At 45.4% G+C, this 25,914-nt stretch overlaps 1 protein-coding gene across 1 annotated transcript; it reads left to right on the top strand.

Annotated features, from left to right (window-relative positions):
- Positions 1–803: 803 nt before the first annotated feature.
- On the top strand, positions 804–24,597 carry LOC146176455 (uncharacterized). Its single transcript, XM_084582798.1, has 15 exons — positions 804–1,690; positions 5,753–5,935; positions 8,265–8,420; positions 9,289–9,398; positions 10,408–10,508; positions 10,855–10,971; positions 11,400–11,457; positions 12,280–12,372; positions 12,847–13,008; positions 13,125–13,376; positions 14,691–14,814; positions 15,789–15,914; positions 15,992–16,002; positions 18,050–18,139; positions 19,832–24,597. The coding sequence occupies exons 1-15, from the start codon at positions 1,630–1,632 to the stop codon at positions 21,551–21,553; spliced, it is 3,366 nt and encodes a 1,121-aa protein (XP_084438924.1). The 5' UTR covers positions 804–1,629; the 3' UTR covers positions 21,554–24,597.
- The last annotated feature ends 1,317 nt before the right edge of the window (positions 24,598–25,914 follow it).

Consider the following 25,914-nt stretch of genomic DNA (forward strand, 5'->3'; position numbering starts at 1 on the left):
TTAAATGTTCTTAATTTACGTGCGAGTGTGTTTTGGCCATGTTTGTCTGCCTACAATGGTTCTCTGCATTTTTTTGTTTTTCCTTTGTTTGCCACAGTGCATGGGTTTTCTCGGTTTTTCTGAGTACATTGTACATATCATTTGTTTAACTTATTGTGCGATGATGTTGGGGCCGCACCCTTTGAAACGGGCGATCACAGTCCGAGCTGTATCTGGCACAAAAAAAAAAAAGAAAAAAAAAGAGGACACAAAGAAAGAAGAAGAAAAGAAAGCGATGTCAACAACCCCAGGTTCACGGGCCGTCCGGATTTACACTAGCGGTCACTGGTCACTCGTTGTCTGTTTTTATTTATATTGTTTTCCGCTACAATAATACCCCTGTGAGGGCGCTGTAGATGCTGTGTATAAATAAAGAGGAATAAATAAATAAAGGGGAACCAATGACTACGAAGTGATAAAAAAGCAGCAAAACATCGTCGGGTCGCGGTTGCTGGAACACATGATTTCTGGTGACACAGACTCCACAATGATGACACTTCTAAACAGACACTTAAATGCTGACAATAAAAAAGGTAATAATGTTGATACACACGCAGTTTTAAAGGACAGCTTCGACATGCAATTATAGTGCTCTAAAATGCAATACAATTTTGCCGCTCTTAATTTCGTTTCGCTTCGACTTGGACTGACTTCGTACGACATTGCCCAACGTGGCTAGCATATTGGATTCAGTTGGATTGGACTGAAAATGCTAATAATTTGAATCAAAACAACAGGTAACAGGCAACTGATGCGAGCAATTAATGTTTAAAGCCCAAGTCGTAGTCCATGTGCGCTGCCCTGAGGATTTCCTAGTGTGTATTTTTGTCAACGCTGCGCTACGGGCTTGCGTCTACCGTTACGTGGTTGCCCTGGCGGAAGTTATGATGTCCTTCGCCTCGGGGTGCATGGCTGTTTGGTAATGTGGACTGGGGCGCTCGGAAACTTTTGACGGGCTCTCAGCGGCAGCTGGTCAGTGACGCTGGCCATTCATTCAGAGTTGCGGTGGACGTTTTTCGCTACTTTCAAACTTGGTGCGCGGTTGCCGATCGCGAACGTGCCGCCGTCCGTGCTGTCGTTCGCGCACATGGCACAGCTGTGTGGCCGTGTGTGCTGCGCGTGCCCCCGAGTTGTTTTTTGATCTTCTCTTGTTTCTCTTTATTTCGCGCTCCGTGCGTGCTGGGTTGCGCAAGAAAGCAGCGCCTTGTTGTTGCTGTGTTTGTGGTCGGGGCGACGAAAGTGCATGTGATAGCTCGTTCATGAGGCGCGGCTCCAGCTCCGGTGGGACACGGAAAGTGGCGGCGCCGAGAAACTTTTTCGCTCCGACCGAAACCTCGGGTGCGCCGGGCATTTTGCTTCTTTGTGGACCGTCTAGCGTTTGCAACGACGACGCTCCCAGTTCTCCAGCTCGCACCGGCGGCGGACGATGGTGGGGAATGAGGCCGCGGATGGCTTTCCCGAGCCGTTGTGCTTTGACGCTACGGTGACGCGGTGCGGACGGGATTGCTCCTTTACTACGACGACGCGCTGGGCGCTGTACGAAGACGGTGCGACTGACAGCTAGGACGGCGACGGCCTGCCGTGTGGAGCATGGGCCGCGGCGACGCCCGCTCAGACTCTGACGACTCGGTGCAGTGGGAGGAATTTTTCGGTGAGTTCCGAAAGTTTATAGTCCAGCGAACATCGTTCAAGCTTCGCTGAAATTGTCGCGGGTAAAGGGTTTGTGGGGTGAAGCGCGCGGCATCGTGAACTTGAGTGTATTGAAATTGCCGTAAAGCTGCGCCCGGGACCACTTCAGTTCTTTTTTTTTTTTTTTTTTCCTCATAAGGTCCTTGTGAGCGCTTCTTTTGAGGCGCGTCGTACTGGCGCCGCGAGCGTCCTCAACGCGGCTGGAGAGTGAGCTGCGGATTTAGGCGCCCTGCTGGTGGCCTTGTCATTCGCTTTCGCATACTTTCGCAAAACTTTCGGCGCCTCCTTGGAAAGGGAAGCGAGCAGCGCGAGGAAACGGAACATTGGTTCATTTCGAGGCCGCGCAGGAAAGTTCAGTGAATGCCCAACGGATTAAACGTGCTTATTTTTTATGGGTTTGTAAGAAGTGTTAGAAATTTTATCCGCAAACGTCTCTGGGTGACCAAGTTGAAACAACTAAACGTGGTCAGCCGCTTGGAGGCTTTGTTTGCCGTGCCAAGGCGCATACAAAAACCTGATTAGCGCACACATCTACTGTCGCAGGCGTTGATGTTGCCTTATGATCAGATATTTTTAATCACCTAGGAGATATATTAAGGGCACTGCAGATTTGAAGGTAGCTCTGGAAGGTTGCACGCTTTCAAGTTTTAATGGTGAAAAAGTGACTGAAAAATGGGGTTAAGGGCCTGCAGTTTCTTAAAAATGCCAAATGATCTCTCAAAGGGCTTCCCGGGAAAGCATTTTCTTTAGAACAGGCATAGAGAGCTTACTGCTGTGCTTATTGTTCCCATCAAAATTTTTGCTCTAGTTCATTGGAATGTGCCATGATTATATGGAAATTTCTGCGTTACGTATTTATGGGCATTGAAATGCATTTTAAGGTGAAGCGCACCGTTAAGCCAGAGGAAACAAACAAATCAAGAATGACCGGAAGGCACACCTAGGCACACATAGCAGGCAAGTAGGGCGGCTGCACAAAGATAAGCCCCCTGGAAAGAGCTGATAGGGTTGCTATTCTCAGGGCTGCAAAGGATATCACCCAGATGAAGACATTGTTGCCAAGGCATCACTTAGCCGAAGGACCTTGCGGAACTGTCGGTTTGCTGATTTCATGAGCCCATTTCCAGGTTATAAAAGGGTAATGCTTGAGTGCCGCCATTCCACTGCAGACATTTTTGCTGCGAATATAGCTGACTAGACTTGCAGGGAACCTAATGAAGCTTAGAAGGTAAACTAATGTGCATGCTGCAGCTAAGACAGGCTTTATTTTCATCATCCAGTCATCAAGCTTGTCAGAAGCAGTCATGTAAGAAGTCTAAATCTGTTTGAAGAGCTTTGTAACCTCTGAGCGGCAGTGCTTTCTTGTGCAAACGGTCGACAGCCCATGATGTCATCAGGCATCGAGAGCCTGTGAGGTCACTTCTGTAAACTTTTGCGTGCCTTGTTTTCTGCTAAGCTAGCCAGAGTTGTTTACGAAATGCACGCAGCACTCACAAGGATGTCATTGTCTTCTCGAAGCTCGCATTTCACCATCTGTCACTTTGTTTGAAGTGACATTGTTGAGTTTTACATGTTGCACCTCTTCCTAATTCATGCGTCATGCAACAGCTCATGGCCTGTGAGTGTTACTGCTTTAAAATGCATGTGTGCTGGCACGTCAGCACGATTAGCTGGTCTTGAACATGTTGACAAAGTCAACTGACAACTTGTACGTAGTTGGTGGCTTGATTGCGCATCATTGAGAAGTGAGTGAAGCTTGGTGAAAGTTTTTAGTTATGTTTTAACACGTATTTAGTTAGGACAAAGGAGTGTGTTCCAGCAAAGATAGTCCCCAGCCATTCTTAAACAGTGGAGGTCGCAGTAGTAAGCATTGGCTGTACTGAGAGGGACTACGCAAGCTACGTTACCAGCCCTTGGCTTACAAAAGAATGCCACTGCACTGGAGCATAATTGATTTAAATGGAAAGATATGTTCTGTTTATCTTTTTTGGATCTTAACTCTGACATCGGCACTTTTGTGCTTGGAGTAAAGGCAACTAAGATAAGCAGTCTGTAACTAAGCATCATTTCTTTTTTAGTACAGTGGGTATTGGTGTGATAAAAATATTGGTATCATAAAGCCTAAAATTTTGACGTTGCTTAATGCTGTACTTACTTGTGCCCTAAAACTATTATAGTTTCGATATGTCGCTGCTGCTTGAAATTGAGGAAATAGTTCTCTAACTACCTTCTGCTCAATTTAGTGCTGAGATGATTGGCGCCTGTCACATTGGTAGCACTGGGTTGGGATTAGCATATATGCAGTTGTGATTTTAAGTTGTGGGTGTTACTGCCTTGCTCTCTGTCTCTTTCACAGTTTTTTGTCCTGAATTCTAGCTCTTTGACTGCAGATATACTCAAGTGAGAAATGCAGCAACATCATTTTTGCGGGGAAACAAAAAAACATAATAATTGAATTTCTGAGTACTTCAAGTGCTCATGTGCATCTTGAAATGTTAAATATGTGTGACTGTCAAGGGTAACAGATCAATACTGCTATGGTGGTCTGCTTGCATTTTTGTTTGTCTTTGCTTTCGCTGTTCATCCTGGTCTATAGAGTGACAGTCTGCAAATGTGCATAAAATTGCCCAGCCACAAACTCTCTGGACTACTCTCGTCAGCGTTCTTAGGCAGTTCTTTCAATTTTGTTGCCACTCCTTATTTGATATATGCTGCTTGAGGATAATAATTTTGTGCTAACGAAATAGTAGGCTTTCACGAGCTAGTTCTTTTTTTTTTTTTTTGAGGATGGGGGATACTGTTTAATAAGGATGCATTCTCCTGAAAGGACATTCTTTAATTTCAATGTCAATTCATTAGTGAGGACAATGTGGGTGCTGTTCATGTTTCACCAAGCCTTTCAGTAAAGGTAAAGTTAGATTAGTGCCATCTTTACATGTAGGACTAACCCAATAAACATTAATATTGGAAATATAGGCTTTGCTCCAGCAAGCTGCTTCCACAAGCTGATCTTGAGTGACATTGAGTGCATTTTTATTTTTATTTTTGTTTTTTGCAGATCTCTTCATGCCTCCCAAGTTTTCATTCCGTGTTTTATTCTTTATTTGACTCATAGCATATCCCTCTATGTGCATCACCATGTGGTATTTGCCTACAACCAGTTATTGATCTACAATCAAATATCTTTTCTTTGCCGATTTCAGTTTCAACAGCCGAGTGATAGTTATGATGTCAAAGTTTCATACGGGTCACATGAGGGATGAAAAAACTATGACATAAGTGTTGCTCCTTTCCTCATTGTGATTTGGCAAGCTAGCTGTAGCAGTGTGAATCAGAATGATTTAAGGAGCAGTTATATGGCAGAAACTGAAACAGTAAAAGAAATTCAGTTTTGAGTTACTTAGTGGTTGCATGTGAATACCGCTTGGTGGCCTGTGTATTGTAGTGTGTTATGCATGATTACACCAAATAAAACACTCAACGAAAAATGACATGTCTATAGTCCTTTAATGCTCTAGACATCATCGTCTCAAGTTTGGATTGCAGGGAAAAAAAACAAAAAAAAAACTACAAATTCATAGGGATCAATGCACCTTTTCTGCTGCTGAACAAATGCTGGCAGAACTGCAGAAAGCAAGGCAATCAAATTTCACTGTGAACATAACAATTAGATGGGGGCATGTCTATAGTCCTTTAATGCTCTAGACATCATAGTCTCAAGTTTGGATTGCAGGGAAAAAAAAAGAAAAAAACAACTACAAATTCATAGGGATCAATGCACCTTTTCTGCTGCTGAACAAATGCTGGCAGAACTGCAGAAAGCAAGGCAATCAAATTTCACTGTGAACATAACTATTAGATGGGGTTGACTTTGATGTCTCTTTGCTGGAAAGTGTTTTCTATTGCGCATTTATGAAGCTTTTGCATGTACATGAAAGATGGCATTTGCCGTCGGCAGTGGATATTAAATGCTGCTCATTTCCTTTCCGTCTTTCTTTCTGCCTCTTCTTCGGGGGGAACGCAGGCCCATCACTTGAGATTAGCGGCTCCCTGCTTGCTATGTATGACAGCCTCGCGTCCGAGCTGCGCTCCGATGACTCCTCCTGCCCGCCACCAGCCCGTGCTGCTCCAGCCTCTCGCCGCCCGCTCAGCTCTAGCTCTGACTGCTCTTCGTCCTCATCCTCGTCGTCTTCTCTCCTGCCCCCCGGTGTGTGCATGCAACTCTTCTCTCTTCTAGTTAAAAATCATTCTAGTGCTCAAAGGGCCACTCTAAAGGTTCTGTGAGCACATTTGGTCGATGTTCACATTATTTGTGAGAAACTTTTCTGCCCCGCCATGATGGTGCAGTGGTTAGGGCGCTTGGCTATTATGCCCAAAGATGCTGGATTAAATTCCGGCCGCAGCGGCCGCTTTTTGATGGAGGCGAAAAGCAAGGCGACAATGTGCTGTACAATCTCAGTGCATGTTAAAGAACCCCAGGTGGTTGAAACTACCGGGGCCCTTCACTACGGCATCTTTCATAGCCTGAGTCACTTTGGTACGTTAAACCTCACAAACCAAACAAAGAAACCTTTCCCTCACTCTTTGCTGTAGTTGATCAGTTTTGAGAGACAAAATTTTGAAAAGTGAAAGAGAATATGAGAACTAAAGCTGGCTTTGTCATATGCAGTGCTTTACCTGACAGAGAAGTGACGTATAAGATTGTAGAATGAAATTCTTGGATGTGCTTTAAAACGTTAGCAAGTGACTGAAGTTGGTAACCTGATTCATGAAGTATCTGGAATGCATAAAACCAGCTTTAAACAATGACCTCATTCGTTCTGTGCTAAATGACTGGTAGTAAGTGTGACATTTTCTTGACGAGCTCAGATATAACACCGGATGAGCATTAATGGGCAAGTGATGTTCTTGTTGACCCAGTTAAAAGGTTTACTTGTAGAACTCTCCATTATTAGGGTCATGAAATGGGGTTGGGGAACCCTTAATATTTGTGTGCTGAACCAGACTACTGCAAAGCTACAAAATTCTGCATATAAGAAAATATTGGGAAGCCAGGGAGAACCTACACTAAAAGCTTAGATGAACTGCACAAACATTCAGAAACCCATGGAGGTGTCTATTAAATATATCGACGAAAGCAAATCCCACGTTGCACTGGGCACAATGCAGTGCTGCTTTGCTCCTTTCTCTGCAGCTTTGCTCTTAAGCAGTTCCTCCCAGCTGTGATGAGCAGCAGTTTGTTTTTGTGAGGCCTTGGTGGTCAAAATTCGTATTGATTCACTTTTTGAAAGAAACTTCAGGAAATAAAAGGGTGGTTGCAAGCAATGTGAACCCAGATCTAATATCGATTGTCAAAGTGATGCATTTGTGTTGCGACAGCTCTCATGATGAGAGTTTGCTTCTAATGGTGTAGTTTTTGTAAGCCCTGACATGTTGTTTCTGGTCAAGAAACTTCGCCAACAGTTGGCATTCATGCTGCATCCTTCTGTTTGTCCACGATTTCTGTTTTGCATTGTTTCTGTACAATGGAGGGATATAGTATATAAAGTGGTGCCCATGTACCAAATGTACTGTGAAGAATTGTGGTCAAATTATACATATATTTTCTTGCTTATATATTATGAAAGCCTTTTTTACCTAACCAGCCCTAGTAATAGCACCATTGTCACCAATGGTTGGGAAGCAGTAGTGACTCTGCCACCTCAATGCTGGCACTACAGCCTTGATTTGATGGAGGGGTGGAGAATGTACGGTATGGGCAAAACAAGGCATTGAGCTTGGATAGTAGGAGTGGTTGTTTGTGGTGGCATGCGAGCTTCCGATTTTGCAGACCGTGATGCATCAAGACCTGTGTTAGCCTCTTCCATAGGCAGGGTGTTGTGCTTGTTGTGGGTGTGGTATTTTCTAGTGACCTTTACTATCAGGATAAAGTTTTGCATTGTTGCTTTTAAGCTTGTTTTGTTATGGGTCAGTGAATCGGTTGTAAGATTTGAGTAAATTTATTTTTCACGGGGTTCTTTTTTTTGTATGCCCTATACACGAAGCTTGTCGACTTGAAGTTACTAGCTGCATTAGCGGATTGTTAGGTAACTTCACCACTTCAGTATACTGATCTACCTTTTACAAAGGAGGCACATTAAACAATGACTTTTTTTACGGAACACGTGGAAACAATTTGGAAGGAGCTATTTTTTTTTCAAGAGTAACTTTTCAGAATAATATTATGATGCCAACTGTTGCTTCAGCAGTCTGAAGATTAATGTGCCGAGTTCCCTGAAATGGAAAGCACGAATCTCACTTACATATAGCTAGGACCCTACAAATGCAAAAGTGCGTTCTTTTAGTACTCTAAGTGCTTTTATTTCTTGTTGCACGAAAAGGTTTGTTTCAGTGCTTGGCGGCCACATTTGCGTGATCAACAAACCCATGCGGGTACAGTGTTTCTAGCATAGACGATGCAGTGTTTCTTCTGAAATCAAGTTCTTTGCGCTGCGGGAATGGGGAGGAGCGACACTGATCTAGCTCCTTTGCTTTAGGACTGGGTGGCGTGAAAAAGTCGTACCTTGCCAGCGTTGAGAGTCTGGAAGATGATGTTCCTGCGGCGATGCGTGGGAACCGAGCGCTGTGTTGTGCCACGTTTTCCGACAGCAGTGCTGCGGCCATGCACAGAGGCCTGCTCACCCATCCCCATGGTGGGTCACTCTTCTTTTCATTCCATGCGCGTCGGAGACTTAGTGGAAGCTTCATACTGAAGTAATCCTTTTTCGGTGATGTCACTTTCATTGCTCACCTGTTGGCTGGCGAGTCAGAGCCAAACACAGTAGAAGAAATTTTCGAGAAAGTGCAGCATCTGGCTAAATCATTACGATGCCATGTCGCATAGGCATAGATACATTAGCAGGAGCCAGAAATTGGAAGAGACTTAAAATTGGAAGTTCCTTCTAGGATAATCATACTGCTGGGGTTTTATAAACCTTAAAGTCTGTGTCAGTGAAAGTAACACTCTCTCTACTGTTTTTGTCTGTTCCAAATATCATATTTTTGAGGCCGAATGTAGCGTTATCAAGTAGTGTTGAATATGTTGGGCTCATCATGTTTTACGGAAGGCTCCAGTACAGAAAATACGGCAACTCGGGTGTATACACTTTGCTGCAGAGAGATGTTGGGCAGAATTTTGCAGCTGGAGCCAGAAAGAATATCTTCGGAGCACGGTCTGGACAGATAATGCCTTGGTGCGCACCCAAGCTTTTGCTCAGCTTCCATATTGCAGTGTTAGTGGCAGCCTCAAAGATTGGAAGGTTTGTTAGTCAAGAATTCTCATGTTTTCTTCAGTTACAATAAATGTGCGCCCCAAAAGCTGTAAACTGCTTGATCTTTGGTCACACTCCTTGAAGGCAGCTCTGCGCTGTTTGACATGATATTCGTAGATCTTTCAAGGGGCAGGCAGGGGTCTCCATGTGTTGCCAGTCTTGCAACTTGGGCGTATAGACACTATAGAGCTTGCATGAGCGTCACGATGTTGACAGTGTCTTGAGGACACTTGCGATTCACGTTGCGCAGGGGGTGAGCCTGGCTGCGGTCCAGATCAACCCAGCTACTTGGACCGCGTGCTGCTTGAAGTTGTGGATACAGAGAGGACGTATGTGCGCGACATTGGTGCCATAGTGGAGGTGAGCGGTTAAAACGTGTCAGTGCCTCATCTGTTTGTCTTGAGCTTCACTTGGGCCGTATGGCTGCTGCCGCAGCCAGATTTTTGTCTACTGGGATTAACTTGAACTGGCAGTAGAGAAACTTGCTAGACATACTTGGGGGGTCAGGATGTAAGCAATGTAGGGCTATGGATATATTGAAAGCTGTGAAGGTGGTGATGGTTAGCCTTCACTACTTAAAATCTCGCATCTAGAATGTATGTCAAGCCATGCTCATTTTCACTGTGGTCAGAGTGTTGTGTTCAATGAAACAGCAGTTGCTTTCTACACACCAAGCTGCAGGAAGCTGTGACAACACTAACGATTGGGCCGGCATATAGGTGTAATGTCAACATAAATCCACAAAGCAGTGTCGGGCATTGGGATTTGCATCAGGTTATGTTTGTCATTGGTTATGTTGATTGCACTGTGCCATATTTTGAGGACCTCGTACCATGACTGCAGGAAACTTTTGATCTTTTCTTCTGTGGTGTGGTGTTCCGTGCTCGCAGTTTAACCCTGCCTCAGTTGTAATTGCCTGTGGCTTAGTTTTTATTGAAAAGGAAGTGAAAAAGGCCATTTTCTTTGCAGTGTGAGCCAAACTGAAAACAGCACACATTCAGAAATGGGCGCTGGTCGGATTGTAAAATGCTAGTGTGCATTCTTTTATTGCACCGACAAATAATATTCCAGCTGTCATGAATATAAACAAACTAGCCCAACTAGCTGTTTTGAGACAGTATGGTACTGTTGGAAACTGGAGGGACAGTGGTAATATGAAAGAGACAGTTGCTAATTAATGCATGTCATATAGTCACCGAGGTTTCTGCTGGACATAAGGTAAACCGTCAAATGTTTGTTTGCCTGCCAGCTTTAGCATTAAATTTAATGTTTGAACTTTGCTTCATGCTTTTGGTCGGCATGCACAGGTTGTTTGTTGCAGTGCCAGTTGAAGCTAAGACTGCTCTTTTTGTTTTCATTTTGTTTTCAGGGGTATTTGAAGCCACTGTCGCAAATGACCGACAGCAAGATCAAGACCGAGGACCTGAAAAGCCTTTTCAGCAACATAGAAAGCATCTACGCGTTCAACAGGTCAGCCATGCTATCAGCACTGGTCCTGATTTTCTCATGCTTTATTTTTTCTGTCGGCCATGTTTCTGCTTGAACCTGGCACAGATCTTTTTTTGTGTGTTTTTCTTCTGCTTTGACACTGCATGTTTCAGTATTCTGTTTCTGAGGACACATAATAGTGACTAAAGGAGATGGGGAGCTAGCCTCCATTGCAACTTGGTTTGAAGAACTTCGTGCTTCATGCTGTGCGCGGTGTAGTGTGCGTCTTAAAAACTGGGACGTGCTCGTTAATGTGTCGAAGGTACCATTTGCTGGAGCTACCTATTAAGCTGAGAATATACGTTCTTTTCTTTTTGTCCTTTTCCAGTGGATTCCTTGAACAGCTTGAAAAGTGTGGCTTTGACCCGGTGTCCATCGCTCGGTGCTTTGTGACCAACAGCAGTGGCTTCTCCGTCTACACAGAATTCTGCACAAGTTATCCCAAGTCAGTGCCATTGCAATTTCATATGCAGCGCAATGGCATTCGTTGGCACGCGTGACGTCAAGCAATGGAAGTGATGCATTCTTAATTACATTCAAAGGCGCAGACAATAGGATGTAGTACACAATGAAAACGATGAGATGTTGCGTACATCCTGTTCTTTTGCACCTTTTTTAACAATGCACCCAATAGCAAGTTCTCTTAAGGTGGAAGGGATATTGCTTTCCTGGTGGTCGTGGCTTGGGTACTGAGCTTTAAGGTATGTCTGCTGTGCCACGCAACCTGGTTTTCTGTTTTGAGCACAATGGCTGCATAGTGGCTTATCTGGTGCGCGTTATGTGCCCTATAAACATACTTTTGTTATTTTACCATTTACTATAGAACTGAGCCAGAGGTGAATTGGCTAATTGTGTGTCTTCATTTCTACATAGGACGGTCTCTACTTTGACGGAGTTGGTTGGGAAAGCAGAGACTGCCGAAATCTTCAAGGTAAGCATTTTTATATGTATACCTTTTTCTAGCCGCACTTTTTAGCCAAGGATGATGTTGTCTGGTCGAAAGTGTCTACATCTTCTTGTAAGAAGTAGGCCCTTTGTTGACAGTGCAGATGACTTGGTCGGTCTACTGTGTGTGTTTGTTATCAGCAGGTCAAAATTAAATGCAAAAAATTTAGGACTAAGCTTAAATGCACAGCTGCTTGGTACTATTATGAAGTTCAGTATATATATCTTGTTCTATGTCGGCTTCATCAGTCGGGATGCACGGTGAGTTATACTAAAACCTGTTCGCAAAGCAGAAGTAAAAGACAGCAGATTTTTTAACGTTAGTACCACAAGTTTAAAAAATTTCAGCGTGCTTTGTTTTTTTTGTAACCTTCCATTGCTCACAGGTCTGCCACGCTGATCCAGTGTGCATGATTTGCATATCTAGTATAACAGTGTATTGTTTTGTCATAAAGGAGCATCAAGGAATAAAAAAAAACAGAAGGAAGGAGACAAAATGCATGCAAGGAAGCGTAAGAGCCTCTGAAGAATTGTTCTGAAAGGTGAAACGATGTACGGAACACAGGTCTATCATAAGCCATGGTGGTGCAGTGGTTGGGGCACTCGATTGCTGTGCCCAAGGATGCGGGATCGAATCCCAGCAAGGTGCCCGTGTGCTGTGCAGTGTCAGTGCACGTTAAAGAACCCCAGGTGGTAGAAATTTTTGAAGCCCTCCACTGCGGCATCTCATAATCAGAGTCGCTTTGGGACGTTAGACCCCATAAACCGCACCAACCAAACCAGACGTGTTGTGAATCCATTTGTGCAGGCTCGGCAGACCTCTCTACATCACAGCCTCCCGCTGGGATCCTACCTGCTGAAGCCCGTGCAGAGAATCCTCAAGTATCATCTGCTCCTTCAGGTAAAGGATGCAGCAGAACTGGCGCATACTGTATGCACGTGTCCCGTATGGAACACACATCCTTGTAAGCTTTTGCTGCTGGCTGTATGGCACTATCATGCTTTCCTTTCTCGCCTTTCACATTGCCTATGAGCGACATGCAGCAAGTCAGAACAGAGTGATCTCTGGAGTGGTGGGGATGAGTTGATAAGTGGTCAGGGAGGGAATGCCATTTCACTTTTGTTCCGCGCTTGTGAGAGCGGGAGAGAGAAGCTTGTGCATTCAATTCCTCACAACGTCCCATCTATCTAATAAAGCTTTTTCCTTTCTGTAGAAGCTCTTAGCCTCATACAAAGGTAATTTTATGCTGTGCCAGCATTTTTCTTGACTTACTTTTCCTAGAGGAGAGAATGTAGCAGTTTATGCTTCTGAGTGGCTGCCGTCGCATTCAGTCGTTTTAAGTTCCTCAAGAGTTGTCTCTTTCCTTGCATGTAGAACATTGTGAAACATGTGGACAAAGAGAGCCCGGGCTACCCGGACGTCAAGAATGCTCTGTCGGTGATGACGGGCATAGCGTACCACATCAACGACATGAAGCGCAGGCACGAGCACGCCGTGCGGGTCCAGGAGATCCAATCGCTGCTGTACGGCTGGCAGGTAAGCCTCTGTTTGTCACCTGTGCTCCCGTCGGAGAGGGCGTTGACACTCTGCGACTGGAAGGTACCATCGTGTCTGAGGGGGGCCCTGTTGAATGTCCCGTGGTTCTATCCCAGGGTGAGGACCTAACCACCTTTGGGGAGCTGGTGGCCGAGGGGTGCTTCCGCATGCTGGGTGCCAAGGCCCTGCGGCACCTGTTCCTCTTTGACAAGATGCTTCTGGTGGCCAAGAAGCGGGAGCAGGGCATCCTGCACTACAAGACGCATGTGGTCTGCTCCAACCTGATGCTCATCGAGAGCATCCAGGGGGAGCCCCTCTGTTTCCAGGTGGTGCCTTTCAACAGCCCCGACTACCAGTACTCCTTCCAGGTGGGCCTTGGCAGTGACTGGGGAGAAACTGAAGCACTGGGGCTCCTTTGCAGGCCTTTATCCAGCTGTGCACGCAATTGTTGGTTGACCTGATTATATCTAGCTCTAGGTGCTGCAGGAGCGCTGTATAGTTCAGTACAGCATAAACAGCTGTTGGCAACAACACCCACTGGGCTGCAGGAGGTTGTATTACCATAGTTGTTCTTATTTTTCGTCTTGGGTCATCCTTTTCAGAATGCATGTATAGCTACAATGAGCTTCAGCACCAGACTCGCGAGCTCCCACGAGAAGCCAACTTTTCGATGGATTTGGAGTGGAGAGGGTTATTCCATGGTGGGAAGGAGGTGGTGTGGCTCTTTAACGAAACAAAAAAAATTTAGGGGGGTTTAAGCGTGGCTTGAGCCTAGTGGTAAAGCGAAAGCTATGAGTGTTCAAGCGATACCCTCTGTAACACTGCCTTTTCAGTCTGTGGCTTTTTCTTAATTTCTCTTTAAATTCAGTTTTGGAGAGAGGAAGGCACCTTATACTTTTGGATAGACACCACGGAATGGTGGGCACTTACACCTAACCAAGTCAAGGTTATGTTTTCATATTATTTTCTTGTAAATTGTACATTGGTATATAAGATAGGAAAGCAGTATCTGTCAGACTTGAGAGAAGGGAGGAAGGTGGTAGTGAAAGCAAAAAAAAAAAAGTGAAAGTGGTCCTTTAGTCGAGGGCTACGGAGTAATTCTCACCACTTGAGGGTCTTCATAAAGTGCGCTGACATCTCACAACCCATTGTTGCCTCTCCGTTTAAGTCAAGTATCTGGGTGGACACTGCAGAATTGTCAACACCCACACCTAATTTGGTCAAGGTCACTCGCAAGTCAAATTTATCGCCACGCGACGACCGGCTCTGCCTAGCGCAGTGAAGCTTTCGCTTAAAAAACCGCAACAGGAACAGGACAGGGCAGCACGAAACATGAAACAGTAGATGCACATTGGTTATGGTGGCTGCTGTAAGAGAGAGTGGATAGGGGGAGTTAGCATGTTGGAAGATTTTCTGTGCTTGATGGTGTCACATGCATTTCTGAAGTCTTGTTTTTCAAATTATGTCAGCATATCCGTTGCTTCGTCTATGTTTTCTATGCTCTCGGCTTTAATTTGTTTAGACAAGCTGAGAATGCGCTATAATCACAAGTTTTCCTATAAGTGATGTACGGTGGAAGCGGCAGTTTTAAAAATGGACGCTTTCAGGCTTTAGGCCAGTGTCCAGTTGCCTTCTGTTGTGACATTGTCTGATTGACCTTGGGCACGCTTGCTCTTTTGCAGGCCCGAAGTCTGGAGCAAAAGCGTGAATGGTGCCTGCAGTTGAAGCGGGCCATCATTGAGAGCTTCAGCGCCGTCATTCCGAACCACGCCAAGCAGCTGGTGCTGGAGCTAGGGCAGAACGACAGTATGTGCATTCATTACCCCTGCATGCTATGACGAAAGTTGCCTCTTTTGTTAAGCCGTATCTAGGTGAGACTTCGGTGTGCTTTAATAGATCACAGTGAGAGATTACCGATTATTCATTTTTGTCCTCTTGATCGAATCTATTTAGGTTTTTCAGAAGCTTCACAATTGAAAAAAAAAAGTTTCTCTTGAAAAGCATTTCTCTTGGTTGGTTCTAGGACATAGACAGCACAGGACAGTCACTCTGTACAACTTGAGCACGTGGCAGGGCAAGGGCGAATTAAGAGCGTTAGTCCAGTATGTTTCTGGAGAATCTTGCTAGGAGGACTATATTTTAATTGGGATTAATTATTTTTCTGCTACCGCAAAACTGCTGAGAAACCTGTATGCAGTATTTATAGCTCCATGGCCGTACCCAGGTGAATGCTAATGAGTAATTGTTTTCCCAAATTAAACGCACTCCACCTTTGGAGTTCCTCAGGAATAATAGTTTCCGGTGATCATAGTTACCGCTTGGATTCGCTGATCAGTTCATCTTGCCCTATCATTTCGGCTGTTACAGTTGGGTGGTAGCCCTATCGTTTGATCCCCAGACCAACATGAATTTTTGTTAAGTTGCAAAGCTCTTCAAAAAGACCATTGAGGACACCATTGTGGAGGGAGAACGTCAGAAATCTAAAGCATCTGGAATCCTTTAATATGCACTGACATCGCACAGTATACGAGCGCCTTGCATTCCGCTTCCATCGATCGAACCAACATCCTTGGGATCAGCAGTAGGGTGCGTTAACCTCTGAGTCACTGTATCAGGTCTGGCCCCATGTAGATACTAATGAGTGGTTAATCCTCAGTCAAAGCAGAATTTTTTTTGTTGGAGTGAAGGTTAAAGTTTCCTTTGGTTTTAGTCGCTTTCTTTTTGAAAGATGCAGAACCGTGCCCGTTAACACCTCGTACTTAAAGCTGCGTGCCGTGCAGGAGCCCTCCTGTGTGACCGAGGACCCGTGAAAAAGACGCTGGCGGCACCAGAATATCTGAAGAGGCGTAGATACGACAGGCGGAAGTCTGAAAGCAGCCTGCATAGGGCCCTGCAGCTTTCCAGAGGTGGGAACTTTGCCCTCTTTCCCCATCAGTAGAGGAACTCTCCAGCACATCCCTTCTCTCTTTTTCTTTCTTTGCAGGATCACGAAAGGTGAGCCTAGCTGGGAGAACTGGGGTGCTGTGGTTCATCGGACGCTGTGGTAGCCTACAAGATGTTCCTCTGTTTCTTTGCCATTCGTGGCCAACGTCACTGATTTGTGCCTCATAAAGTCTGGACAGAGCCTCGAGGAATCCTTTTAAACTGTGGCAACGCTTCAGCCACATAGGCATGTGGACGACGTCAGGCTCACAGCTAATGTGCTCCGAGCACATGTTAGAGATTGGGGTGGCATCCAAGCCAACACAGTCAGCTCCGATGAGTGATGGTCGACTCAGGTGCTGCAGTTTTCAGGTTTCAAGTTTATTGTGATTGAATTAATCAGCGAGTATCTGAATACCAGGTGCTTTTAGATTTTTTTTTTTGTTTGTTACTGTATTATAAGTGCTGTTCTGCAGGGTGACTTGTTTAGTTATTTACAAACTTGATACATGTTTGTGGGTGGGTTTTACTGCAAAGCGGATCATCACTTGAAGTCTTTGTCAAATGTTTAGAGCCCAGGGGGCTTGCTTCTGAGCCACACCGCTTGGCTTGTAATGCATTTCGGCGTTCTGAATCTCCTTAAGATGATTTTTTGTCCTACCCTCTTTAATGAAAAGGATTTTCATCAGTGCTAAAAAAGAGCTCCTACATGGCTTAGAAGCAGGTCCCCTGGGCTCTAAACTTCTGACAAAGACTGTACAGGGCAGAGCATGGCAATTAGACTATTAATTAACTGTAAGTAATATTTAGTTTCTACCTGTCTTAAGTAGACATATTCGCCTACTACTTCCAGTATTTCGCTACCTAATGTAAACTGCTGTTCCTTCCCGAGGCTGTCTACTTAGGACAGGTAGTAACCGCAGATCCGGACCACGAAAAGGAAATAACAAGAAGAATACGATTGGGATGGAGCGCATTTGGCAAGCACTCTCAGATTATGACTAGCAGCTTACCGGTATCGCTCAAGAGGAAAGTATACAACAGTTGCATCTTGCCTGTACTCACCTATGGGGCTGAAGCGTGGAGGCTAACCAAGAGAGTTCTACTTAAGTTGAGGACAACCCAGAGGGCTATGGAACGAAAAATGGTAGGGGTAACATTAAGAGATAGGAAGCGTGCAGAGTGGGTGAGAGAAATAACTCAAGTTACCGACATTCTAGTAGAAATTAAGAAGAAGAAATGGACATGGGCAGGACATGTAGTGCGAAGAGAGGATAACCGATGGTCGCTGAGGGTAACAAACTGGATTCCAAGGGAAGGAAAGCGTAGCAGGGGGCGGCAGAAAGTTAGGTGGGCGGATGAGATTAAGAAGTTCGCAGGGGTCAAGTGGATGCAGCTAGCACAGAACCGGGTTAAGTGGAGAAATATGGGAGAGGCCTTCGCCCTGCAGTGGGTATAATCAGGCTGCTGATGATGATGATGAATCTTTAGTTTGAAGGGCAATATTGCAAAATTGAAAGTCATCAGTATAAAAAGAAGCCGTTCTTTTATTTTGTTAATCATTAATATGATTCTGAATATCAAACTTCAAAAAGAAGCATTTAAAGCATGTTGAGTTAGCTTTCTGGCATTGCACGTTCCAAAAATGGCATCTACCACATCTCTTATGCATCATCTGCAGACGGTGTTCGTGTACTTGGTAATGTAGAAGGTGTTGACACAGTTTTGATGACATTACCATGCTCAAGGACGTCATTATGTAATCATACAGTGCTGGAAAGCCAACTCCGCAAGCTTCTAAATGCGCATTTTTGAGATTCCATATTTTGAGCCACATTACTGGTTCAGAAAATTGGAAATGGGGCTTAATTTTAATTAATTAATCACCTTACAGTCAAGCAGCGCTCAGATTTTTGTTCGTCCTGCGAGCAGCTCTTATAGTCCCACATGGACTATATGGGCCCGGTAAAAGTTCAACATAGAGCACCTGTTTATATTCTCCAATGTTGGGGCATTTGGCACTCAGGTAATGCAGTGTTTTTGTACCCAGAGTGGTGTCTGTTCCCTTGAGGCGTCTTCGTAGGCCGCCTTTGCTTATGGAGAATGCGTTGTCTTGCAGGTACGCCTTACCAAGTCATGCTCCTGCCAGCCCGTGTCATGCCAGAGGATCAGCGCATTGGACTCTGCAGAGCTCGGGTGCCGCACAGAGGTGCATGTTTGTCCCTAGTCTACTTTGCAGTGTTCCGAGGATTGTTCAAGCAAATTGTTCAGAGTCACAGCATTGCAGCGATGGCAAAGGCAGAGTGCGCCTTAAGGGGGGACGCGGGTCTTAAAATCGCGAAAAATGGTCAAAAATGGCAATTTTCAAAAATTGCTGTTTTGAAGTCTTCAATGTCCCGACTATGCCTCTACAAAATATTATAGCTCAATTCCTACTCAAAGTATTAAAAAAACGGCAATTTAGAAACGTAGGTGAGCCGAAATTGAACGCCAAACGCGAAAATTTGCACCATTTTCAAGCCGCTGTAGCTCCGCGCGGCGCCAACCGATAGGCGCCATCTTGGTCTCGTTTGAAAGCTCGTTTCCCGCTCTCTCTCCTGGCGTCTCTCAACACGCTGTAGGTTTCCGCACAGCGGAGCTTTCGGCATCCGTTCGCAAGGGGTGAATCGTCGCGAGACAGCCGCTAATTGGGTAAAGCGCGCGCTCTCCGAGGCGCAGCCCTCTGATTGGCCCTGACGCATGCCTCACCTCCCGCTACCGCGTTGCCGACTCTTCGTCGTCTGCTTTTGCCCGCTGGCACGTGATTTTTTGCTCTCCTCTTTGTTTCCTAGCATTTCTCGTTCTACATTTTTTCTCATCGTTCCTGTAAATATTTTGACTATTAAGTTTCTTGGGAACGAAATTGGTGCAACGACGCAAGGTGAACAAGAGATGGGAGATGTGAAACAAGGCGCTTTCCTGTGCCTGCTCTTGCATGTGTGTTCAACTATTGCTCCCCAAAAAATGCACCACTTACTGCAGCATCAAGTTTTAGTCCACAGCCTCGTTTAACCTTTTCATTACTTGGCCCATGAATAAGCGGCGACGGGTAAATCAAGTAAGCTTTTCGTCTTTTAATTTTGCATATACGGTATTGCAAGTGAGAGTCTGATGGGTTTTGACATGCCAGAACAACACTGTGGAATGTATAGCGGAGTGCTGTGGGTAAATTTTGACCACCTGTGATACTGTAATGCGCATTTTTGCTGTTAACTCAGTGCTCATTGCTCGGAGAGCATTTTGAGCAGTCGGTTATGGAGATCATCCATGTGGAGTAGATTTACTATCAAGAAAATACTGACCACGATGGCTCAGCGGTGACCGCTCGACTACTGAGCTGGGGCACCCAGGTTCAAACCCAGTCACGGCAGCAGTGTTTCGAGGCAAAAAGCAAAGGGGTGCCCGTGTACTGGTATTGTCAGTGTAAATTAAACCCTAGGTGGTCTAAATTAATCCCGATCTTTCTGCTACAGCGTCACTCACAGCCCACTTGTTGCTTTAGGATTTTATACCTTGCAATTAACAATTTATGATTATTTATAGTCCTCTTAAAATCTTTTACCTTGGTGGGTTCTTTATGGCTTATTTTTCAAATGCTGTGTTAGCCACTTCTAATTTAGCAGACTTTTTTCTGCGGTAGCAGTTCCAAGCTTAAGGCCCAGTTTTGTTTTTCTCAACTGTGATGCTTATAGAAAACATGCTTAAAGAAAACACCTTTCTTTGCTGTTCGTCTCTTTATATCTGGTTGGTGTCATTTTGAAGTACACTGATTATTAATTTAGGCCATGCCAGTCGGCAAGATTCTCACAAGAGTATGCAGAAAGCTGAAGCTTCTTTTGTGCTTGTCTTCTGATCCTTGCAGTTCAACCTGTCTGGTACACCGACAGCTGCTAATCAGCATTCAGACCAGAGTCGGCCCACCACATCTAGGCCTAGCGCGCCGTGCCATGTGGACGGCCCAGAGACACCGCCGCTGGAGGGACTTGAACCCAGAGCTGCTAGCAAGCAGCCCTGGCCGCATTGGAAGCAGTTTCCAGGAACGGGCGTGGACACAAGCGACACCGAGAATGAAGACGGCACCTGTGTGGTGGACGTGCGTCGACTGCTTCGCTACAGGCCGTCCACATGTACGGCGGGCCACCATGCAGAGGAAGTGCCGGGAGAGTATGTTACCTTTGAATTTGCTAGTCGCCACATCAGCCAGCAGTCCTACGGTACTGGCAACACTGACCTGACAACTCTGTGGGCGAGGCTTGGTGCTCCCTCATCGCCATCTGGTGGCAGCCTGGTCCAGCGAAGCCACTCCTTCACCGAAGTTGTGCAATCCGGTGCAAAGCCTGGTTGCTCCAGAGACGCAGGCAGCTATGATGGTCCCTCTCGGCAGTTCAGAAGGGAGAACAGCGTGCCCGAAGCATGGCTGAACAGCCTCGAAGAACATCTCCCTCCCAACGCGTGCAAGAGGTGCGGCTCACTGCCACGAAGTTTTCGTCACGACGACCCGAGCACCGACACGGGCTCCAAGACCCGCCAGCTTAGAGATCGCATGGAGCGACTCCGGTTGCAAGCTCCGGAACAGCGGCCTTTCACGATTGCATCGGACCAGCCTTCCCGGGCGGACTTTATTGACAGCCCCGGCAGCTACGTGCTTCAGGGGAACAGCGAGTTCAGCAGCCAGGAACTGAATCCTGCGCCCAGCGTGGAGAACTTGGCATCCTCCGTGGTTCACCCGGAGCACCGGATTTACCGCCGCGACACTCTACATGGCAGCTCATGGCGTAACGCATTGTTGGGCCTGGGTACGAAGCTGACGCGTGGCCTATGGTCGGCTCATTTGAGCGAACCTGCTCGCAACGGTGAAGATCACTTGAATCACGGATCTAGCCGGGATAGCATACGCAGCACGGACTCTCGGCTGGCTCAGTTCAAAGTCATTGGATCCTTTGGCAAGGCGTGCGCCAGCGTGATACATTCTAGAGCGAAGCACCTATCTCGATTTTCGAGTCTACATTGCGTTCAGGGTAATGCAACGGCAGCGGCACGTATAGCGCACCAGAGAGAACCCGACTACTGCATTCCACAAACTATCCTTGCCATACTGAACAAAAACGAAGTTGCTGACAGGCCACAGCAAGAAGTCAACAAGGACTGGAAGAGTGCCCCGTCAACTCCAAATCCAGGCATTGTCGTGGAACTTGACGATGACACTGACTCCGACCACAGTGACTCTTCGGCGGACAGCTATTACGAGAGAACGTTCGAAGCCATGGAAGACATCATGGCCGACGACATGTTCCGTGACTCGGCAATCTACAGCGACCCCGAAGAGGTCAGTGGCAGTGAGCACGAGCTTACTTCAAAGGCCACCCTGTCGAGGCGAAAGATCAATGACAAACTCCAAACTGTTCCAGAGCGGCCATCCGAAAGTACCCAAGCCTGTGCCCAGGAAAGTGCAAAACTGCCCAAACTGGAGCCGAAGCCTAGTTCCTGCGAATCATCCTCTGTCGGGCCCACGGCCTGTCGGCAGAAGGGCTGGGTGAAGCAGATCGTCGACAAGTTTCAAGCAGGCATGACATCCAACTCTTAACGGTCCTAGTCCCGCTTGGTGTGCCCATGAAGCCCAGGGAAACGGCAACTCAACCAGCAACCAAAGATGGCCCGGTTCCTTTACTCGGTGCATTTGCGTTTTTTTCCAGCACAAACTTTGCATGTGTGGAGAGCCGCTGTTCAAATTTCAAACTTGACTGATGGTATTTCCAGCCTGTATCGCTTCAAGCTCATGTCCTGCTGCACTTGGGAGGCGCTTGTTGTTCTATGTGTAAGTGACGCCGCAGAAAAAACTCTCGCAATGTCACGGCTTGGAGCCAAACGTTCCTCATGAATGCAGTGTTGTGGAGTAGATGCAGATTGTTTACAGTCCAGTGCATTGGACTTGGCAGTGCATTGGTATGTAGTGTTTTGGGGCCACTTCAGTGGGCTCTGCTAAGCAGAGCTTTTTCTATCTTTTCAGCTCATGGTTCATGCTTGTTGAGGGCGTTGCCAAGAAGCCGTGCAACTGGCTTCAGATTGAACTGCATGAAGAGCTGGTTGCTTTAGATCAAATTTAGTAGTGATAGTACCGAATTGAGTAGAACATAGAGTATTTAGAAAGTAGGGTCTAAGTATATAGACATGCTATTTGTAGTTTGAACGGCATCTTTCTTTGGTGTTCCTGTGAGGTGGCCCTTGCTTCAGCCTTGTTCCACACTCGGTGATAAGATACGGGAACCATCGGCGAGCGTTCTTTAGTGCTGTAGTTTTCAACTTCTGAAGCAAAGCAGCATTCATATTTTTTAGAACTTTTTTCGGTGGTGTGCTGTTTAGAGCCATTCTCTTCGTTTTTTATGTCAAAGTTTAAAAGATTCTGAACTACCCTTGTCAGTTACTTTTTTCTTTTTTTGCCAAACTCGAGCCGTTTTTTTTTGTGGCTCCAAAAAGAAACTGTTGCCTTATATGAGAGAGGTACATAGAACCTGCACAAGTATATTATTTTTGTAATGATGCTGATGGATGGTGATGAACGGATGGGAGACCTCAGGCCAGGCTGAGATTGATCTGTCACTCTAGTGTTTAGCATGCTGAGCATAAAAATAGAAGAAAGGCCAGGCTCATAGAAAAGAGAAATGATGGTAGTTTCAAAGAAAGGTGTTTGCTTTACGACCTGTTTAGGGTTCTGGGAATTCTTGAGAAAGCTGCGAGGTTTTGAATTGATGGCTCACTCATGTTGGAAACTGGGAACATGCTGTACCTGTCTGTAACCTTTCAAGGGTATACATGATGGTTGGACATACCAACGTGCACAGATATTGAAGCATTGTGGTGCCTTCACAACAATTAGCACATTTTCTTCACTTTTTGTGAACGTAGCCAGTTGTATCTCTTATGGGCCTAGCACAACAAATTGTACATTACTGCAAGCCAAATGCTTTATTGTAAAGGAACCCTTCAAGCAACTTTCACTTGATTTACTTAGTGTGAAAGCATCGTGCAAGTATCTCCAACTTATCTTGGAGACGTTAAGGTATTACATCTCGTTAACTAGAGCATTCCTACCAAGGTCTATTGCTGTGTTGATTTGCCTAACGCATAAATCATTTCATATTACTATTTATTCTGCTCAGTCAGCTACAAACTCAGTGGATTTATATCGATGGAAATTTCAGTCTAGATGGAAGGTATTGATGTTTTTCAGCCATAACGTAGGACAAGTTCGATATGATTTTTGGCCAACAGAGGTTAAACGACGAAGGAGAGGATGGCGATTCGACAGCTGTATGTCCGTCCTACCCAGTGCAGCTGATCATGTTCTTACAATGCTTGTGTAAGCATATTTGATAGAGCCATTCTCATTATTTCATGTTATCACATTCGGCACTCTGTTTTGTTGCTTTGTCACGCGATTCATCAAATGAGAATGTGTCGCTCACTTTTTCTATTTCTCATGCAGCATGTGTTACCGCGCGCCACACTCGTTTCTTATAATTTTCAGTGATGAGGCATCTCAGACCATAGATTTTATTTTCATAAATTCTTTTCGCGTAGACAAAGCAAGTACATCATGTCCAACAGGAAAAGATGACCAGACATCGAATGCTGATCTCAGTAATTTAGTTCTTTTCTTTTACCAGTAGTGTACAGAAAGCAACGAATCCTCATAAACAAAAGTTGGAACCTTTAATTACCTATAAGCACTTGTTAAATGTTTGCATTACGCACGCACATTTTTGAACAATCACAATGTGCACATTTTTCTCCCCTAGTTTTGAGTAGTAATGCTCTCCCTGCTTCCTAAGACTGTTTATAGCATGCTGAAAGGTGCAAATCCCTGCGTACAAAGGAAGAAGTGAATTGTGCATCTACTGGCATAAGAGTGTAAACACTCCAAGTGGTGTATTTTACTACCCAGGAGTGTTGCCTGCAAGTTAGTGCATTGTTTGTGCGATGACGAGAAGGATCGGAAAGAAGGTCAGGCGGCTTCAGTTTTTACGCCTGTGCAAGTGTGTGGTTCTTTTTTTTTCCCAGCGACTGCGAAGACATCCTTCATTACGTTGTCATGTTATGTGCATGAATTTTGTAGGTTCTATTTATTACAGTAGCCAAGCTTTCCTTAGCCCCCATTTGGGAAAAGATATGGCGACGTTTTTTAGTGTCCCTTTGAGGGACCTAGAAAGGTTGAGAGTTGATAGGTTCTAACTGTAGACAGAGTATATTTTTTCACTTGGATGACTTCTGAAAATGCCCAAGGCGCATTAGATTTTGAAAAGAAAAATTTATCTTTATATTTTGTGAGTGAAGTGCCCTAAAGGTAGTGTTTTCTGCAGTAGTATGAAGGATTCACCGAATAAGTACGTATCAGCAGCTCTCGATGAAAGCATTATGTAATATTTTTTGTGTGCCCGAACATTCTAGCAGTGCAGGGAACTCCAGCTGTTGAAGCACAGTGATTTACCTCTTTGGGAACAAAGCCCTGCCTTTACTTGGGAACAAATTTTCGGCAGCTCATTTTGTGTGCACCTGTTACACTGCCATGTGTCCGTTCAAGCAGGCTTTTTCCTGTTAGTGAAATTGTGTGCCATTAAATACTCACAGTAATCTTGGAGTCTTGTCATTTCTTGGCAACGCAGATTGCACAGAAATTGGAAGGGCCGGCGGCCTTCAGTTGAGCGCGATAATGTTGCTGGGCCATCGTTTTCTCATTCACTCATGCTTTTGAGCCTTACGACACAAAACTTTTCTTTGCATCTACATCTTCAGCCTGACTATGCCACATTGCTCCCATCTGCCTCAAATGGAACCCCAGGTCCTCTGCCTGTTTCTCATGCGTTACATCGGCCTATTTCGGCTGCATCTTGGCGTTTTTGTACCGCCTAACACTCATCGCTTTTCTATGCCCAGCCTTTGTCTCTACCTTCTCGTCTTCAGTCTTACGTGGGCGACCTGCTGTCGACAAGCAGGAGCAGACATAAACACCCCATCCGCACTCGCAAAGGACCATGACTCGTACGAGCACTTCACACTGGTAGATGGCACCACATGTATCGCATATGCATTTTAGAAGCGAGTTTATTTTGCTTCTTTACATGCAGTGATGATGTTGTGGTGGCCTGTCCTTGCCTGATAAAAAGATTACATACGTTATACCGCTCGCATGCCATCTGTTGCGGTAGCGCCGTACCATTGTGGGATTTTCCATTGAGCGCCGCATGCTAGCGCTAAAATTGTGGGCAAGCAAAACGGAAGATCAGTGGAAATGTACTTTGTTACTTGCTTAACTATTACTTCCGTAATTGGTTTCTTTTTCTAATAATGCACTTGCTCGTTAGCTGACAGTCTCAAGGCAATGCAGGCACTAGGCCAACGCAGTTCTTTGGCAGAGTGGTTGCATGCCGGCCTCGCAAACTGAAGAAGCCGGGTTTGACTCCGTAAGTGTGCGAGACATTATTTTTTTACTTCCTGCCGATTTTCGCATTACAAACATGACAATGCTGACGTCTGCTGTCCTGCAATCACGTTAAATTTCAATCATAATCACGAAGGTTGGAAGAGGCGTTACAATTGAATGCAGCCTTCATTAGGGGCGCGTGAATAATACTTTCTTTGAAACCCAATGGAAAACAAATCGAGAATTTTTATCTGCTACCTGTGCGAATATTCGAACAAAATGATTATTTTTATATAACTGAAAACAACTAGCAACAGCATTGTAACCCACGGGATTAAAAGAGGGCATTGAAAGGGTATCCATCGAGGGTAGGAAGGCATACTTAGTCACAGAACCTTCTATCATCCTGCGGCGGAAATTTCGTTCTTTCACGTGTAGCAGCAGATGTGATGGTAACTAAAAATGGCCTCCACGCTTTCCCTTTCAACTCGGAGAGAAAATGAGGGAACAAAAAGATACCACACCCT

Source organism: Amblyomma maculatum, chromosome 10, assembly GCF_055883805.1.
Source record: "Amblyomma maculatum isolate TAMU_Amacu chromosome 10, ASM5588380v1, whole genome shotgun sequence".
Taxonomy (NCBI): Eukaryota; Metazoa; Arthropoda; class Arachnida; order Ixodida; family Ixodidae; genus Amblyomma; species Amblyomma maculatum.